Below are 18,069 nucleotides of genomic sequence, written 5' to 3' on the forward strand. Positions count from 1 at the left end.
TCCAGTGGAATATAAAGTGAATAAAATACAAAAATAAATATGTTCAAATGTTTTTCTTTTCTCAGGAGGTAATATCACGTGTAGTACATGTAATACAAAAGTGGCACATCATTTGTTGTTGTCCTGTCTGCGACATCAGAGCTTTATTACTCAGTCAAACTGCCGGAGGTGAAATTGGCTTTCAGTGTGTCTGACCATGTCCCGTAGGGCGACAAAACCAGAGAGAGCCTGGATCATTCAGGAAAGAAAACATTTAAATTTTATGAAATCTAAAAAAACTTGAACAATGTGTCTATTTACCTATTAGTAGCTTTGTAAAGGAATGTAATTATACCTGTGTGAGTATGAATATGGCGAGAACGATGTGAACGCCTCTCTCCAGGGGTTGTATGAGAATGGCTTCATTGAACAGTTGAAACAGGATGAGTGGAAACTGCAGCAGGATGCTCAGCAGCCAAAATCCAGCCAACTCTGGGACCTTCCACAAACAAACAAAACAGGGATCACAATCTCTGCTTTGCATCTTTTTTGTTAGTGTTGTCTTCATCACTGTGTCTCAAACTATGGAACCACTGGTGAAACGTGACCTCCCAATAGGGCTACTTGGAGGAATCTCTTAAAATATCTACTATCAAAATACTTCAAAGTTTCTACTGAAACTAAACTATGGGATCACTAGATATGTAATTTTAAATAGGTTGTGTATTTTCTTAAATGTTTAGTTTAAACATCCTGGTATGTAGTCAGCTCGGATGCGACAAAAACACACTAAGCAGAGGTGAAATAACTGGTTCAAAAACTCTGCAATTGTTGCTCTGAATGGGAAAAATCAGGAACAGAAGTGCAGATCAAGAGTACCGCTTTCAAACAAATCAGCTTTAGTTCTTGAAGCAGTTTCATTAAGGATTCAACAACAATGAACAATCTTCCTATTAGTAATAAACCAGCCTCCTGTGTGAACTGTCTGCAGCTGAAAGGGGTCAGCCTATACTTCTGTATTTTAACGTCACTCATAATGGCAGTACTTTGTAAGCCTAATATTTTCAGAGGTGGTACGCAGTATAAAAAGTTTAAGAAACACTGGTCTACATCAACTACTTCCTCATGTTTGCGTGAGTGACGCACCAACCTTTTCTTGCAGGTTCCCGGCATAACCGAGAAAGAGTCTAATGGCCTCGATCAGAGTCATCACGATGAGAATAGTGACAAGGATGAACTTGTAGTAGTCTGGCAAGGCAGGATACTGATAGAAAAAACAATTACAACAAATCAGTTAAATGAAGTCAACTGAAATGAATGTTATTTATTTAAATGGGCTTTTAAGGCCTGGAATACTCATTTGTTTCCAGGTAGAAACACGAAAATTACCAACAATAATTCACTTGTATCAGCCTTCCAGGATCATTTAAGCACTTTTACCTTTATTTTGGTAGGCTACGGGGACCCTGCTGGTCACTTTCTCTCTTTTTGCCTTACCTTAAGTTGCAGCATTACAATTTCACTGATCCACCACAGGGGGAAGAACCACATGTTAAAGTACAGAGACATCTGGAGGGGGAGACTAGACAGGACTCGCTTGTCTGGGGGAGAAAAAAAGACACATACATGCATAAATAACCCAGTATCACCGACAGCTAATGTAAAGCTATGCTTTAAATGTAGCTTAATCCAGCTGTCCCCATCCTATCGCTGGTTAGCACAGTGAACATCAATGCTAGTTCGTCCATAAGGTCAGCTACATTTGGAGCTCACCGTGTGCTAAAAACGAGCCGTCCTCCTTTGTGAACGACTGTGTCCGACTCTGGTCAAATAAAACAGTCCGAGAAAAGTCCTCTAAACGTCTTCTAATCGTCTCCGGCATCTCCATCGTGTGAAATGCTCGCTGCTAAACACAAACAGAAGAGGAGGAGGAGACACACACACCGCCTCTTCCGCGGTGCAGCGACCGGACGCTGCCGTCGTCTCCATGGATACCGACGAAATCTCGTGTTTCCGCTCAAATCTCGCATGAAAAATGTTTTTTATTTATTTATTTATTTATTTTTATCCTGAACTGTGTTTAATATTGTTTTCCTCACACCAAAATGAACTTTAAACAAAAAGTTATTCTGTTAGTATTACTCTTTACGGTGTTTGAATTATTAGAGAAAGCACAATAAGAGGTTAAGTCACTCCCACTGAGAGTTTTGGTTTCACAGAAAATGAAACTTAACAAAGTGCAGTGTTGGAAGATGGCACAGAGCTGCAAAGGGCCACATGCTTTATCTTGTTCGATATGTTTGGATATTCTGAGGAGCCCTGTGACTCTTATGTGTGGCCACAGCTACTGTATGGACTGCATAAATGGCTACTGGGACCGGGAGGATCACATTGGTGTTTACAGCTGTCCTCAGTGCAGACACACTTTCCTCACCAGGCCTGTGCTGAACAAGAACACAGTGCTGGCTAATCTGGCTGAGAATATGTCAGGGGCAGGAGAGCCCATCCCTCCTGAGAAGGATGACAAATCTAGTCCAGGGTATGTGGAGTGTGATTTCTGCACTGTGAAGAAGCTGAAAGCTGTGAAGTCCTGCCTGGTGTGTTTGGCTTCTTACTGTGCCAGTCACTTGCAGCCTCACTATGAGTCTGCTGCTTTCAAAAGACACAAGCTAGTGGAAGTGTCTGCCTCCATGCAGGAGAAGATCTGCCCTAAGCATGACAAGTTGCTTGAAGTCTATTGTCGCAGTGATGGTCAGTGCATTTGCCTGCTTTGTGTGATGGATGAGCACAGAGGTCATGACACCGTCTCGGCTGCAGCAGAGAGGAAAGAGAAACAAGTAAGACTTTTGGCCAAAGTTTATGATTATCAATGTGTTGTTGTAGTTATCAGTCACTCTGTATGTCAGGTGTACATGTTAATCTGATTTTATTTTCAGAAACAATTCGGAAAGAAGAAACAAAGATACCAACAGGGAATACAGGCGAAAGAGAAACAGCTGAGGCAGCTGAGAATGAAAGTGAAAGCCCTGCAGGTGAATTGTCTTTAGATTATTTAAATTCATGCAATTAAATGCAATTCCTTTAGAGTGAGTGACATTGTTCTTTCTACTGTCAGTGTTCTGGAGATGCAGCGGTTGATCAGAATGAGAAAGTTTATTCTGAAATAGTTCTGATGGCTGATAAAAGGCGTTGTGCCATGAAGGACCTGATAAAAGATCAGGAGAAGGCTCTGGTGAGCCAAGCTGAGTCACTGGTGGATCGGCTGGAGAAAGAGATCTTGGCGTTGAAAAGGGGGGAGGATGAGCTGAAGCAGCTGTCAGTCACTGAGGATCATATTCATTTCCTGCAGGTACATGGATAGACGAATGCATGATTATTTTGTGAGTAGGGCTGTAGTTCATGTTGTGTTTCTCTTTTCTAGAGCTGCCAGACCATTTTTGACCGTCCAGAACCTGACGAGTCCTCTGATTTCAACGTTGATCTGCACACACCTTTCGACTTTGTAACAAAGGCCATTTCTGATTTGAGAGACAAAATGGAAAACATATCAAAAGCCATTGCAGTATTAACCCAGGAAAGTAAGAAAAAAGCACTTATTTATATCATGTATATTCATTTACTGTATGTGATATTGTATAAATAGACAGTTTACCAAAATGTTCATGTTTTATGCTTCTAGTACAGGCTGATCCTGATCCTAAGACAAGACAGGAGCTCTGCATCTGTAAGTCATTTCTGTAGCATAAATATCCCTTTTTTTAAAAGGCCACTGTACTTCCAATGTACTAAACTCATCACATTGAACTGTCTGCATTTCAGATTACTGCCACCTCACTTTGGATCCCAACACGGCATTTGAACACCTACTGCTCTCTCAGGAAAACAGCAGAGTAACCTGGACGAAAAAACCCCAGAGTTATCCATACCACGCTGAGAGATTCACTGAGTTTGATCAAGTTTTGTGCATTGAAGGTTTATCTGGAGCTTGCTATTGGGAGGTTGAATGGCAGGGGCCCAGGGTTGAGATTGCTATGTGCTATAAAGGGGCAGAGCTGGTAGAAAGTGCATTTGGATACACAGACCAGTCCTGGTGCATTTCCCTTTCCAAATCTGGTTGCACCTTTTGGCACGGTGGTGCAATCAGTAACAAAATATCCACCCCGTGCTCCTCCACTGTAGGAGTGTATCTGAACCATAAGGCAGGGAGTCTGTCCTTCTACAGTGTGTCTGCTTCTGATCAAATGATGCTCCTTCACAAGGTTCAGACCACATTCTCCCAGCCTCTGTACCCGGGGTTCATGGTCTCCAGAGGTGCTTCAGTCCAGATAAAGGGTAGAAAGGGTACACCAAAGTAAAGAGCAGCCACAGTTGCTCAAGTGACACTTCAGATACAATATTGTCTTTGCACTCTTATCTTGTGTATGCATTAAAAAACAGTGCTGCAAAGGTCACGCTAAAAATATTGTTTATCATTGCTCATTATACTTAAAGCTTTACTTCATTCTTTAAAATGTTCTTTATTTGCAAGAAAACACTGATGTGAGTTTTTTCCCCAAGTGCTTCTGTTTGTATGTTTCATGTTTCTGATCCTGTAATGAATCCATTTTAATTCAGAATTTCATTGCTTGATACTAAGAATAAGATTTGACTTTACCAATTAAATGTTCATAAATAACAGAGGTCAGTTTCCTCTAGCTTAGGCATGTGTTTACTAATGCCAATAAAATCATAAAACTGTAAAAGACTGTTAAATGTTCATTTTATTGGTGCATATAATGGTATAAATATTAGGTATCATGGATATGGGAAGTAGGGGTGTTGAGGGGGCTGTAGCACCACAAGGAGCTGAAAGATGCTAAAGGGGGAGGGCTGCAGAGTTATATAGTTTTCTGTGGGTTCATCACTATAAGTAACCTCATTGCCATACATATAATCTTTTAATCAATTGTAAATAGTATTTGAGTATTTCTTAACTCCAACATGTGATTATATCCTTTACACTAAAGTTCAATAGTTTAACTCAAGTAGAGTTTGAAACCTGTTTGAGCCTGATAATGTTACTTTGTTTTTGACTGACGCTCACACAGACAGCACAGTCACTGTGCCACTGAGAGTAAACAGCCAACAAGCCACTCCTCCAGGAAGAGTGAAAGTAACTTAGTCAGTCAGTCTGAGCGGGAGAAAATGGCTTGCCGTCAGGAACTGTTCGACTGCTCTGTCTGTTTACAGTTACTGGAGGATCCAGTGACTACTGCCTGTGGACACAGTTACTGTATGAAGTGCCTCAATACCTTCTGGGATACAAACAACAACGGGGGAACAATGTACAGCTGCCCTCAGTGCAGGCAGACTTTCTCCCCAAGGCCTGTTCTGATGAGGAACACACTCCTGGGTGATCTGTTGGAGGAACACAAGAAGACAATCAGTCAAAGTGCTGCCGACACCTTTGCTGAACCTGGTGATGTGCCGTGTGATGTTTGCACAGGTAGAAAAAGAAAAGCTTCCACCTTCTGTCTCGTCTGTTTGGTCTCTTACTGTGAGACTCACCTGAAGCCTCACTTTGAAGTGCCTCCATTAAGAAAACACAATCTGATTCAAGCCTCTGCAAGGGTCAAAGACAGCATCTGTGGCCGTCATGACAAACTTTTGGAGATTTACTGCCGCACTGATCAGCAGTTCTTATGCCTGCTATGTGTGATGGGTGAGCATAAACACCATGACACTGTGGCAGTCGCAGCAGAAATGTGTCAAATGCAGGTAATTCAGTTCAACACCACGGTGAAGTCATTCGTCAGCCGTCCTTTTAATGTCACTGAAAAAGTTTGTTTTCCAACAGATACAACTGGACTGGTCCAAACAGGAAATAGCAGACAGAGTGTTGGAGTCAGAGAGGAAAATGGCGGAGCTGAGAGAGGCTGCAGACTCAATAAGAGTGAGTGTTATCCATAAACATAAGTATGAGTATTCCTTTACTTCTTTTTCTAAGATGTCCTAGAAAAGAGGAAGTATGTGGGTGTGTGTATGTGTCTTAAATTTTGTTCTGCAGTGGAATTTCCCTTCTCTTTATGGGCATGAAGTGAAGCAAAACAAGGAAGAAAAACACTGAGCCGCAGACACGTTAAATACAACATCTGATGATGTAAATGAGTGCTTCATGCTTACTTTAATGGTGTATCTAGCCTATGCAACTGTGAGTCTGTACTGGTTGATTTATAGTGAATAAATAGTACAACATTTTTCAATTTCAAGGGAAGAAAACAGTGTTTGGTATATGCATACAGGTACAGTAATCTTAACCCAACTTTTATTTATGACATTCTAAAGCACAAAGCAATAGCCAAGATTGTTATAGAATTTTCTATCCTTAGGTTACACGAGGTCACGTGTGGGCCTTGAGGTCCTCAGCAGTATTAGTTATTTTGCTTTGACTGGGAACAGTAGGTGCCAGCCTATCTCAACACTGTGGTGGCCAGGGTCGAAGAGGCCTGTTGCTGCCTTCCTAGTCATAATAGATATCTTGCCGTTGATGTTCTAAACAGACAACAGTGTCTCCAGACTAGAATGTGCTGACAATAACACCTGCATAAAGTCTATCCACCAGCATGAGTTGGGCACAATGTGAGACCGACTCAGACACTTCTGATGAACTTTGAGAGTGTCTCTAATTCTCCTTGGCCAAGCGTCAATAAATAATACAGCATAAGACATCAGAGGCTCCTGAACACTTTCTTACCTCCTGACCTCACCATTGACCTTCGACTTTAGCAATTTCTCCACAACAAAGATCATGAAACAAAAGTTGGACATAGGATTGATATCACTTTCATCCTCTCATTCTCTTTCTGTCAAATATGAAGCTATAACCAGCAGTTCATTAGCTTAGCTCAGCATAAAGTCTCTGGAGGGAAACAGCTAGCCTATCTCTGTCCAAAGGTAAACTAATCCTCTTTTGAAGTTGACTTCCTGGAGTCAGTGCAAGCAGTCCCGGCCCTGACGAAGATTTAAGGTGGTGCCTCCCTTGCATTGCAGCACTGCCAATTTACATATAAACACAACATACATATTTATATAATATATATATATATAGATATAATATATATATATATATATATATATATATATATATATAATATATAATATATATATATATATATAATATAAATAATAGATAAATAGCTTACACAAAGTATAAGATTTAACTACCCACAAAATAAAAACTGTAAACAAGAGGTGGGGGTGACAGAAGGATCGCTTGATGTTGCTAAATTGGAGATAACTGGTGACTGGGTGGGATTCAGATATCTCAACAGCACATCTGAAGAGAGATGAGGAGTGTCTGAAACCGTTGTGTCTAATCAGTAAAATCATAAGTCTAATCATAAAAAAAATTGGAAGAATAAAATGAAACCAAATAATAAAAATGGAAAACCTAAGAGAGGCTTGATTTCCACTATTCTGTACATGTATCATATACACTGCAATTATTTCTGAAATGTTACTATCGTTCTGCAACAGACAAATAAATACATGACATCATCTTTACTGTACCTCTTCTTTTCTTCCTTCCCCCGAGCACCAGAGAGATTTGGTGTCTTCACATTATTATTGTCAATCACAAGGTGACGTCACAAAAAACTGAGAGCAGGTACAGTCTAATCAGTCAGAGGAGAGGGGGCTTAGGAAAGTGTTATTGTTATTATTATTTAGTAGGCTTTGCTTTTCAGTTTTCATATCAACAAATAATAGTACCAATGAGTTTTAGTATAAGAAAAGTGAAAGTTATTCCCCATCATCATCATTGTTTTACCTGAATTATTGCATGTTTCTTTCAAGGATGCTGCATGGGAGGCGAGTGATAACTTTGAGCAACTGTGTGTGGAGCAAATCCGCTTTGTGGAGAAGAAGCGCTCAGAGATGAGAGATAAAATTGGAGAAGCTGAGAAGGCTGGAGTGGACTGGACCAACAGTCATCTTGCACAACTGAAGCGTGAAGTGCTTGAGCTGAGGAGGAGACAGGAAAAACTCAACCAACTTTCACAAACAGGGGACCCTGTTAACTTTTTTCAGGTGATGTAGAGACTTTGGGAGTGTTTACCATATTGTATCCACTCTTTGAAGCGTTTTTGTGAATAGGTTTGTTTGTCTTGTGCAGGGTTTTCAGGCCCTGGGAAATCCACCTGCATTCACAGACTTATATGAAAGACCTGACATGCTGGTCAAGTTTGTCACTGCACAGAAAGATAAACTGAAAAATATGTGCAGCAAAGAAAAGAATGAAATATTCAGTCAATCTGAAAAAACTTTGTGTAAGTACGACCCATCTGGATCTCTAAACCTTATTGTTAATGTATAGACAGAATAATCAGTTTGTTTTATTTCCTTTTTGTCACAGTGTCAGCAAAAATGCCAAGCCTGAAAAAAATACCAAGAATATCCATTCTGCCAAAAAACAGGAGTAAGCATGATTTGAGTGGTATAAATATCTGCATACATACAGAATATGTATGTATATATCAAGTAAATTTTCATCTGTTTCATCTGTCCCTGCAGACTCAAATGTGGAGGTGGATCCCAACACCGTAGCTGCATGTCTTTCCTTGTCTGATAAAAACAGAGAGATATCGTGGAGCGGTGTGGACCAGGCTCATCCCGATCACCCTGACAGATTCACCTACTTTAACCAGGCTCTGTGCCAAAAAGGCCTTACAGGCAGCCACTACTGGGAGGTGGAGTGGGATGGTGGCATTGTTGAGTTAGCTGTGTCGTACAAAAACATTAAAAGAAAGGGTTCCGGCAAAGATTGCTGTTTTGGCCACAATAATCTCTCCTGGAAATTAATCTGCTCTTCGTCCGGTTGCAGGTTTTGGCACGATAATATTCACAAAGGCAACATTCCTCCGGTTCACTCCCGCAGAGTAGGCATACACCTTGATTACGAAGCAGGAAGTCTGAGCTTCTACAATGTTTCTGACCCTGACACGTTGACACTGCTCCACCAAATCCAGACCACCTTCACTAAACCTCTCTATCCTGGGTTTTCTGTTGATTTAGGTTCAACGCTTAAAATATGCAACATTTAAGCAACATTAATCACTACTGTCTATTTCAAAGGTTTTAGCTACAAGACAGAAAACCACAAGTAAATATTAACATATGCAGCATATTTGTGGGTCGTTTTAATTATTAATTACCACATTTAATGCCTTTTCAGTAGCAATGATGATAAACTCCAGAAGTAACAAAATAAAGTAAAAGTAATCTGAAAACCTTACACATTTACACATGTTGAGTCTGACGATTCCAAGAGATATTACTTATTTTAATTACAAAACTTTATATTGTGTCATTTTATGATTAAATCATTTTTTTTATTCTTTTTTGTGCCACATGGTGTATGTCCTTCAAGCCTCAAAGTTCACATTAGGGTGCAGTAACTTGTAGTCTGATTTATATTGTGACGAGAGCTTAGAATATATAAATTGTCATATTGTATGTTTTGTCTCAACTGGTTTTATGGTTTATTTCATGTTTTTGTTGTGTTGTTTGTTACATGTTGGAGAACTACAATGGAAATAAGTCTTACTGTCTTTTAATTCTTGATGACTGTAACTACTGCTGTGCATATTCTGTATTTTTAATTATCCAAAAAAATCAATCAAGCAGACATCAATTTAGCTTAATAGACTCAAATAAAGGACCATGCTTTCATAACGATATGTCTATTAAATATGATTTAATGCAATATTATTTACTTATCTCAGAATATATCACTATTATACAGCACAAAATAACAGTTTAAAACACATTTTATCTGCACACATCCATAAAACAACAAATTATAATAATTTACACAGTTCAGCTCACAATTTCCCAAGCTAGACATTTTGACATAGTAACATGCAGCGCCAGCGCCACTGACAGACATCATGATGAAGACAGTCATAAAATAGATTCAATAGAGGCTGTTGTGTAGGAGCGATCCACAGTGTCGTAGAAGCGCAGACAGGCCTTGTAATGCAGCAGCTTCTCTGTCAGAGGGCTGATGGTCAGTGCTTTACCCTGCACACTCAGGTCTATGTACCTGGACAACATCAGAAGAAACAAACGGAAAAAAAAACATGTTTTTAAAGCATCGGAGAGAAAACGTCACAAATTAATAATATTTCCCAGCATTTGTAAAAGCACCTACAATTATCTGTAATGTCTTTAAAAATGGCACACACACTTCAATCCATACATGGCAGCGTTTATTATGTACAATTAATACACTAATTGGAGTGTATCCAACCTTATACTCCAGGTAATTAGAATTAACACCTTACCTGTAAGATACACTCCAACACACAAGGGTGTTTATAGCCATCAGTGTGGCCAGGAGGAAGAAGAATCTCTCCAGATTCCCGTCACGCAGTGTGTTTGGGTAGAAGTTACCTGTAATGAAATCAGCATCAGTCCCATCTTATGTTAAAAATGTATTTTTCAATCACATTCAAGTATCACTATCATTTGTTATTGGAAGAAAACATGCAGTATTCATTTTACCTCCAGAGAGAAAGTACACAAGCTGAATGAGGAAAGCTCCGAGAAAGCAGCCCCCTCCATAGGACAGAGTGAGGAAGTGCAGGGAGATCCCTCTGATGTGGCTCGGAGTCAGTTGGAAAGATATGAGGGAACCTGCCAGGGAGGATGTGAAATGTCAATTGGTGTCAATGTGTGTCAGTTGGTTTGAACTAACTAACTAACTGATGTGATAAAACAGAGGTTTTGGGGAAAGATGTAAGGTCAGCATTTAATAAAGAAATGGAGGCTTTAAGTCGGTCACTTACATGCAGGGGTGACAAGAGCCTCTGCAAGTCCGAGTAGGATATACTGAGGGGCCAGCTGGAAACACGGCATGGACGACACTTGCAGAACTTTTCCAGACAGAGTCTGCTCCACCAGAGGATAAGCCTTCCTCTGCAGCTCAGACAAACCTGCCGCCAGGACAGACAAAGTGGCACATGCATGGCCCAGAGCTGGAAAGGGAGGATGGACAGGGAGGGGTGATGAGAGAGGGGGCTGCAGAATAATTACAGGAGGAAAGAGGGAGGATGAGAGAGGCAGAAAAGCAAGAGAGACACAGGGATGTTTAGGTGAAGACATTATAAATGATGGGTGCATTAGTGGGGGATGAGCATGTGTGCACAGAGAAATACTCACTGATGACTTTTGCAGGAGCCAGAGGAGTTTTATCCATGGAGAGGTAACAAGTTGTCACACACTCAATCACTGGGGCTAAGAGCAGCAGAGGGAGGATGCTGATCACATTCATGGCCCCGATAGGCAACAGGAGGTTGCTCAGGTGAAGGTTTGAGTTCATCGTCTGTATGTAGTAACCTGAGGGAATCTGTAGGAAAAAAACATGGACATTATCCTTTTTCATGCTTCATAATAAAGACCATTTATATTCCCTATTCCCTATATTGATCTACCTGTGTGATGCAGGCTCTGTATAGCAGCTGAAGCCCATAAAGAGGGAAGAGCTTGGCCAAGACTTTGACGTTCTCTACATGTGTTTCGCTGTAACGTCCACCATTGTTCTCCTTGGCACGGTCCAACCAAGATGCTACATCTCCACTCAGGTGGCGATAGTGGAGGCAGCACATCTTGAAAGAGTTCAAGAAAACCCCCAGTGTGGTCAGCAATGATCCACCTATGACAGACAAAAGAAGGAACAGAATTGTGTCTTTATACTGTGTGAGTCATTACAAGTTCATGTTTAATGGTGTTTACGTTATATTTATTGATGTATGTCACCTTTCTTGGGTTTATAGGTGAGTTTGCTCCGTATCATGTGTATGGCCAGTAGAGCCAGCAGCACAGAGGTGAACGGGATAAGGAAGCCCAGATTGTTAGCCACAGATTGCTGGATATAGGCAATACCCAGAAACACCACAGTGGAGTTCAAGTTGACCAACCAGTAGAACCTGAGCAAAAAAACAAAACAGATATCACACTGACAAGTCCTTCATTTCATGAACATAGTGATTAAACATTTGGTCTACCATCTGAGTCCAGACTAAAATGCTGTGTATGTTGTACATGCATTCATGGTCTCCAGAAGATGAATCTTATGGACTCTGGTGATCTCCCGACTTTTCATCTAGTATCATCATAATTTTAATCAGCTGTACTTTGTGTCTGGTGCTAATTAGTAAAACATAGTAACATCATAGTAACAAGATCAATGGGCTGCCTGCCTGAGTCTGATTAGTGGCTAGTAGTGAATGACTGTATTCAGATGGCAAACCACCCACCAGTTAAAGAAGGACAGGAGCTGGTGCTGATTGTAACCCTGCAGGCTGTAAGCTCCCATGGGACAGAGGATGGCCCGGATACCACCGATACCCAGTGCAGCAGCCAGGAGGCCGGTGTAGAACAAGATCTGCTGCTCCCGATGTTCCAGCTGGTGCGTCATGTGATGAGTATCAATGTAGAAATCTTCGAACGGGAATGCCACCACGGGCAGCATGGCTGTGCCTAGAGAGTGTGATGACAGGTGGAGTTCACGGCATGTAGTTGCAGCTAGATTTCAAACAAGAGTGTGACTTCACGGAAGCAGAGCCATGACTAAGCACTTACATAGAGTTAGGAACAGTCTTGAAATGGGGTCACAGTAAAGGTAAAGATCCACAATGACTAATATGTCAGGTGGTTGTGCATCTACTATCTTTATTTAACATATTCAGACAAATCTCTGTATCTATATCTGTCTTCTAAACTGGTTCAATTGATCCCCCAGTAGATTTGTGTACATAATAATATGCAATATAATAATATTACAGAAGCTTACAGGCTTTGAAACTAAATGAACCTTCATCACATCAGACAACATGTAACAACCTTTAATTTGCTGTGTCTTACCAAAGAAATGAAGGAAAGCACACAAGTAGAGCACTTTGGTCCTTCCCAAGCAGGTTTCTGCAAACCACCCAGCCAGAACAGGGGTCAGGGTGCTGGCTCCAACAAAGCACAGGTTGACTGTCGCAGCCAAGTAGTTATTGTAGCCCAGCTTCACAGTGCAGAAGATAATCATGTTGCATACAATCCCAAAGAAAGTGAATCTTTCACAAAGCTCCACAAGCAGTACACAGATGATAACCTGGAGCTTCTTTCTGGTCTTCCTCGGTGGTCCCCTGTCTGAATAAGGGGTCTGGGAGGGTCGTCGCAGTTGGCTTCTGCCCCCTGGCAGTCTCTGAATGTCCCCAGGCAACATACCACCTGGCCAACCTGCTGGCTGCTGGGCTGCTTGGTTGGCTGGATGCAGTTGACTCTTGACCACGCAGAACTCTGAATGTCCTGCGGCAACAGGACCAGCAGAGGCTAGAGCAAGAATCCCTCACCTTGGTGTGAGTCCGGAGCTGGACTGGAGACACGTAGGACTGGACACACCTACCTGCATTCTGCACGTGCTAGTGGGTGATTATCCTCCTGTGACATGATCTTACTCAGATCTATGGGCGCCTCACAGAGGAGTGATGGATGGGAGCGATGTAGAGAGCTTAACAGAAATATTTCTTTAATTACCAAGATACGAAGATGTGATTATTGTTTGCTTTATTAATGTTTTACACAGAGCAGTGGTGGAAAGTAACTGAGTACATTTACTCATTTACTCTACTAAGAACAATTTTGAGGTACTTTTAGTGTTGTTTTATATTTTTACATTCCAGAAGATTTTTATTCTACAATTATTTGACATCTTACGTTTCTGGTTACTCTGTAGATTCAGATTATTAAAAGAAAATATAATCAACAAATAAATTATAAAGTATTTGTATACATGAAGCTACCCAGCAGTATATGTTAAGTAGTTACAATCAACATGTTTTCCATATTTCAGTAAATGTTTCTACTGAACATAGTAACAGATTCAATGATAATAACAACTCAGTAACATATGTGACCACAGCCGTGAGCTTTAGCATTAGAAGGAAAAAAAAGTGCTGCAGGTAATTACAGACACTCACAAAATGTCTCATCTCATTGTGAAAACAGCTCTTCAGTGTATTAGTGCATTTTAGAAAGCCTGCTGCTAATTAGACTGATAATGTTAAGTGAGAGTGAGACGGAGTGCACGGGCAGGTTAGCTTCAACTGGATCAGACTAGTGGACAACAACTCTGCAGTAAACTCATTGTCAGAAACACAATTGGAAAGCAGAGCCCAAAGAATACCTGCTCACAAACCACAAACAGCCAATTATAAAACATAAATTATTTAAATTGTTTCATTAACTTCCCATTTTTCACTCAATATCACCAAAATAAATGAATTTATATGTGTATTGTAAAACTTAAACAAAGCTGGGCCATCTTTATGTGTTGTGATTACTTTCTTTCATTATAAGCTAATATGAAGAGAGGAATCAGTGGTCTTGCTGTTAAGTTGTGTCACAACCTGGCTCTTTGGGCCATGATGCTGTTAAGTTGTGTCACAACCTGGCTCTTTGGGCCATGACAAAACCAGAGTTGCATTGTTTTTAGGAGGTTAACATATTTATTTATTTAACATAAAGCAACGGAAAATAGAACAAATGTTACAAATGGGATGTGGACGTCAGTATTATCAGTGGTGTAGGACGTGCATGTGTGTAAAATGTGGTGAATGTGTGTTGTCAGGTGCATTTAACTAAAAAAGAAAAGAAGGGTTAACCCTGCGGCTGCCACACCACTCCACGGATGTCTGCTGGAGAGGGAGGGAGAGAGACAATGAATGAGTCGTGGGCCTTTATAATCTCAGCTCACAGACCGAAATCCCACCGGAAGGCCACTGCCTCAGCAGCAGCCACAGCTGTAACAAGATGCTTTCTGTTGTTGTAAATATTTTGCCTTATTTTTCTTAGATATCTTTCTAACTTGTGTTTATTTTTTATATTTTATATTTAATATTGCTGTCTGCACCAGGGATATGAGGGAAACACCATTTCAATTCTCTGTAGCATTGACAATAAAGCTGACAAGAAAGTGTATGAAACAATACCTAGAATTAGAACAGGTTTAAATCTAAATATATAAACGTAGATATCAAATAAACAACAGGAGGAAAGTGGCAGATATAAACTAACTGGTTGCTAACGGTGCAAGAGACGGCCGTTTAAAGGCGTCCGTCGTCACCATGGTTACGGAGTGAAGCGTCCAGTTGAGCGTGGTGTATCATGGGAAAAAGAGTTGTTTGCGGAATCGGTTGCAGCGTTTGTTGAAGAGACTTTTAAAAGCGACTTTTCTTCAATTACACGAGCACAGGTAGATTATATATCCGCCCTTATTACAACGTTAGCTGCATACACTGCACATGTACCCCGCGGAGTTAGCTAATACTTTAGCATTGAACGTTAAGATAATATTAAAGCTAAGTCGGCTAATGCTAACGTTAGCCTCACTTTGCTACGTGATTAAACTTCCGTTAGTTAAACGGTTAAACGATTAAATCGGTTAATTAGTTGTATCTGCGTGTTGTGCCTATAACTTAGAAGTTGCGTGGGTTTGTCCGGTGTTGGTTAACAGACATAAATCACATGTAACCTGTTGTAAACATGATCATGTGTTTCAGTCAGGGATGTCTGGACGGAGGTTGCCGATCTGTCCTGCCTCTGCGTCCAAAGGCTTCAGCTCGACCCCGGTCAAAACAAGCCAGGGGCAAGACTTCCACACATCCAAGGGCTTGGACGACGGCGTCCTATCCGACGACGAAGACACATTTTCTCTGCTGTCTCCCATCTATCATGACAGTTTTGATAGCGATGAGGACCTGGAGCACAGCCCGGCTCAGCAGACTTCACCCAGGCCGAGCTGCAGCGTGTCACCAGTCCGGTACTGCTGATACTTCAGACCGCCATAGAGAAAATGTTTCAGACAGACACGACGTATAAAGAGTAGATAATGAATAATTGAACATCTGTTTTTGTTATAGTTGTGAGCTGCCGAGAACTCCTTCAGAGCAGATGTTGAATGCAGCTGTGCAGCCTGCAGGCTCCCCGACTCTCAGTGCATGGGAACTGTGGCTGGTGAACAAAGCCAAAGAAGACCGACTCAAACTGGAAAAGAAAGCAGAAGAGGTAAAACACACTGTGTAACTCCAGCACTTTGTTTGCTAATAATGATCATACTTTTACATCCTGACTAACATTTTGTATGGTTTGCATTAGGAGCGGTTACTGAAGGAAAAACAAGAACAACAAGAAAGGGAGCAGGAACATAAAAAGATTGTCGTGCAAGGGAAGATCCAAGAATGGCTAAATATGAAGAGAGAACAGGTAGCTCACACAAAAGTGTCATAATATTGACTGTAATTTGTAAGTTTAATTACATAGTAATGTCACGCTTTCCAACCTTGATGTTTCATGTTTGTTTTCTTCTTTTTTTTTTCCCAGGAAAAGCATGAGCAACTTGTAAAGCAGAGCAAAGAGGAAGAGGAGATACAGAGGCAGCGGGAGAAACAGAGGGAGATTGAACAGAAAGCTCAGGAAAAGTACAAACACTGGCTGCAAAAGAAGAACCAAGAAAAAATAGAGACAGAAAAGAAGGAAAAGGTAATTTATTTAAGTTGTTCTGCTTTTAGTGAAAGGTTTTTTAAGTTATTTGTTATTAATTACAAGATCCTTTTTTACTTGACAGGAGGAAGCCGCTCTGAAGGCGGAGCAGGAGAAGGAACGCCGCAGGAGGGCAGAAGAGAAGTTTAAGGAATGGCTGGCAAAAGCTGATGAAAAGAGCAGAGCTAGTCCCAGATCACCAAACTACCCAACAAGTAAGGCAATTTCAGTCATCTGGGAATTATTAACAATGACACCATGTAGCAGTTTATGTTGATTTCAGACTGCTTTAAATGTGATTGTAGCTTTTCAGGTTCCTTGTTGATATTTGTTCATTTTTAGTATTGTAATTGTTTGATTTTTTTTTTTCCAGTTCCCTATGATAAATCCTACCCATCACCCAGCTTCTACAATCCGATCCCCTGGAAGCCAATTCACGTCCCTCCTCCAGAACCGTCACAGAATAAGACGTCTGCCAAGAAACCCCAGAAAAATCGGAAATGCCAGCAAAGCCCCAGCACCGCCTTTAGACTGAGAAACTCTGCGAGTGCAGGGCCGTTGCTGCACAGGAGATGACACAGCAGACTGACGTCTATGACTATGATATGGTAGCTTAGCTACGGCTCAAATATGATTTCACCACGACTCATCCACACCACCACAGCATCTGTACTGAGACTCTGCTGAATCACAGGAGTATTTCTGTTCTCTAATATGGCTGTGGTAATTAAGACATGCTACCATATCTGTATTTTAAGTTGTTATATTTTGTTGTACACTGGAGTGAATGTGTAATAATGCACTATTAGCTCAGATTAGATTATATGTCAGGATGTATGTATATTTGAGTTTTGGAATTTAGAATATTTATATGATTTCCTCAAAGATGTTTATAATTTGTCCTGATGCTTAAGTCTGCTTCTGTGCCATAATAATGTCAAGCTCAAGCGTTGGCTAGACATATAAAGGTCCAGTGTGTGAGATTTAAAGGGCTCTGTTTGAAGAATGTGGTAGAAATGGAATATAATCTATGTTTTCATTAGTGTGTAATCGCCTGAAAATAAGAACTGTTATGTTTTTGTTACCTTAGAATGAGACTTTTATAGCTACAGGTCCAAGCTACATGGTCCACCATGTTGAACCAGCATGTTTTTACAGTAGCCCAGAATGGATAAACTAAAGTCTGGTTTTAGATTAAGAAAGGGTGAGATGATACATTTGCAATCAGCAACTAAACCACTAGATGCCACTAAATCCTACAAACTGGTCCTTGAAAAGCCTGGAGACTATGTTGTATCATCCTGGAATCTATCTGGATAAAGGCGGCATCATCTGAGCTCCCCTCTTGTCCTTCTCTTGTTTGTGCAACGACTGAGTGGTCAACAAAACCACAATTAATAAGGCATCAACCACACACAGTCACACAGCACAAAGAAGGTGGTTGGTGGTCACAGCCAAAGATAGACCCAGCTCGGTCAAGTGCCCCTCACACTCACACATTGTTCTGTGTCCAGCTGTGCC

At 40.8% G+C, this 18,069-nt stretch overlaps 5 protein-coding genes across 5 annotated transcripts; 3 read left to right on the plus strand and 2 right to left on the minus strand.

The window, feature by feature from the left end:
- Positions 1 to 20: 20 nt before the first annotated feature.
- On the minus strand, positions 21 to 1,982 carry tmem17 (transmembrane protein 17). Its single transcript, XM_010751358.3, has 5 exons — positions 1,753 to 1,982; positions 1,477 to 1,580; positions 1,130 to 1,243; positions 335 to 478; positions 21 to 228 (listed from the first exon to the last, which is right to left on the minus strand). Exons 1-5 carry the CDS (start codon positions 1,865 to 1,867, stop codon positions 151 to 153), a joined length of 555 nt encoding a protein of 184 aa, XP_010749660.2. The 5' UTR covers positions 1,868 to 1,982; the 3' UTR covers positions 21 to 150.
- Positions 1,983 to 2,186: 204 nt separating this feature from the next.
- On the plus strand, positions 2,187 to 4,721 carry LOC104935507 (tripartite motif-containing protein 16). Its single transcript, XM_010751359.3, has 6 exons — positions 2,187 to 2,816; positions 2,916 to 3,011; positions 3,095 to 3,328; positions 3,401 to 3,557; positions 3,659 to 3,703; positions 3,799 to 4,721. Exons 1-6 carry the CDS (start codon positions 2,202 to 2,204, stop codon positions 4,332 to 4,334), a joined length of 1,683 nt encoding a protein of 560 aa, XP_010749661.3. The 5' UTR covers positions 2,187 to 2,201; the 3' UTR covers positions 4,335 to 4,721.
- Positions 4,722 to 5,125: 404 nt separating this feature from the next.
- On the plus strand, positions 5,126 to 9,690 carry LOC104935508 (tripartite motif-containing protein 16). The gene is made up of 6 exons (XM_010751360.3): positions 5,126 to 5,736; positions 5,816 to 5,911; positions 7,813 to 8,046; positions 8,132 to 8,285; positions 8,372 to 8,434; positions 8,530 to 9,690. The coding sequence occupies exons 1-6, from the start codon at positions 5,164 to 5,166 to the stop codon at positions 9,057 to 9,059; spliced, it is 1,650 nt and encodes a 549-aa protein (XP_010749662.3). The 5' UTR covers positions 5,126 to 5,163; the 3' UTR covers positions 9,060 to 9,690.
- Positions 9,691 to 9,830: 140 nt separating this feature from the next.
- slc15a5 (solute carrier family 15 member 5) lies at positions 9,831 to 13,529 on the minus strand. Its single transcript, XM_027273055.1, has 9 exons — positions 12,883 to 13,529; positions 12,276 to 12,498; positions 11,776 to 11,945; positions 11,451 to 11,671; positions 11,179 to 11,365; positions 10,806 to 10,994; positions 10,522 to 10,653; positions 10,302 to 10,410; positions 9,831 to 10,060 (listed from the first exon to the last, which is right to left on the minus strand). Exons 1-9 carry the CDS (start codon positions 13,232 to 13,234, stop codon positions 9,919 to 9,921), a joined length of 1,725 nt encoding a protein of 574 aa, XP_027128856.1. The 5' UTR covers positions 13,235 to 13,529; the 3' UTR covers positions 9,831 to 9,918.
- A 1,577-nt stretch (positions 13,530 to 15,106) lies between these two features.
- Positions 15,107 to 17,889, plus strand: ccdc34 (coiled-coil domain containing 34). Its single transcript, XM_010751362.3, has 7 exons — positions 15,107 to 15,262; positions 15,570 to 15,829; positions 15,930 to 16,074; positions 16,165 to 16,272; positions 16,390 to 16,548; positions 16,634 to 16,763; positions 16,922 to 17,889. The coding sequence occupies exons 2-7, from the start codon at positions 15,576 to 15,578 to the stop codon at positions 17,122 to 17,124; spliced, it is 999 nt and encodes a 332-aa protein (XP_010749664.3). The 5' UTR covers positions 15,107 to 15,262; positions 15,570 to 15,575; the 3' UTR covers positions 17,125 to 17,889.
- Positions 17,890 to 18,069: the final 180 nt, after the last annotated feature.

This window comes from Larimichthys crocea, chromosome XXI (genome assembly GCF_000972845.2).
Source record: "Larimichthys crocea isolate SSNF chromosome XXI, L_crocea_2.0, whole genome shotgun sequence".
Lineage (NCBI taxonomy): Eukaryota > Metazoa > Chordata > Actinopteri > Sciaenidae > Larimichthys > Larimichthys crocea.

Coding starts and splice junctions, on each gene's coding strand:
- LOC104935507 (XM_010751359.3), top strand. CDS start 2,202: ATGAAACTTAACAAAGTGCAGTGTTGGAAGATGGCACAGAGCTGCAAA. Junction 3,012..3,094: donor TGAAAGTGAAAGCCCTGCAG/GTGAATTGTCTT, acceptor TTCTACTGTCAG/TGTTCTGGAGATGCAGCGGT. Junction 3,704..3,798: donor AAGACAGGAGCTCTGCATCT/GTAAGTCATTTC, acceptor TCTGCATTTCAG/ATTACTGCCACCTCACTTTG.
- slc15a5 (XM_027273055.1), bottom strand. CDS start 13,234: ATGTTGCCTGGGGACATTCAGAGACTGCCAGGGGGCAGAAGCCAACTG. Junction 11,672..11,775: donor CACCTATAAACCCAAGAAAG/GTGACATACATC, acceptor TGTCTGTCATAG/GTGGATCATTGCTGACCACA. Junction 10,411..10,521: donor TGTGTACTTTCTCTCTGGAG/GTAAAATGAATA, acceptor ATTTCATTACAG/GTAACTTCTACCCAAACACA.
- ccdc34 (XM_010751362.3), top strand. CDS start 15,576: ATGTCTGGACGGAGGTTGCCGATCTGTCCTGCCTCTGCGTCCAAAGGC. Junction 16,075..16,164: donor TGGAAAAGAAAGCAGAAGAG/GTAAAACACACT, acceptor GGTTTGCATTAG/GAGCGGTTACTGAAGGAAAA. Junction 16,273..16,389: donor TAAATATGAAGAGAGAACAG/GTAGCTCACACA, acceptor TTTTTTTCCCAG/GAAAAGCATGAGCAACTTGT.
- tmem17 (XM_010751358.3), bottom strand. CDS start 1,867: ATGGAGATGCCGGAGACGATTAGAAGACGTTTAGAGGACTTTTCTCGG. Junction 1,581..1,752: donor CGGCTCGTTTTTAGCACACG/GTGAGCTCCAAA, acceptor TTTCTCCCCCAG/ACAAGCGAGTCCTGTCTAGT. Junction 229..334: donor CCATATTCATACTCACACAG/GTATAATTACAT, acceptor TGAATGATCCAG/GCTCTCTCTGGTTTTGTCGC.
- LOC104935508 (XM_010751360.3), top strand. CDS start 5,164: ATGGCTTGCCGTCAGGAACTGTTCGACTGCTCTGTCTGTTTACAGTTA. Junction 5,912..7,812: donor AGGCTGCAGACTCAATAAGA/GTGAGTGTTATC, acceptor GTTTCTTTCAAG/GATGCTGCATGGGAGGCGAG. Junction 8,435..8,529: donor CATTCTGCCAAAAAACAGGA/GTAAGCATGATT, acceptor CTGTCCCTGCAG/ACTCAAATGTGGAGGTGGAT.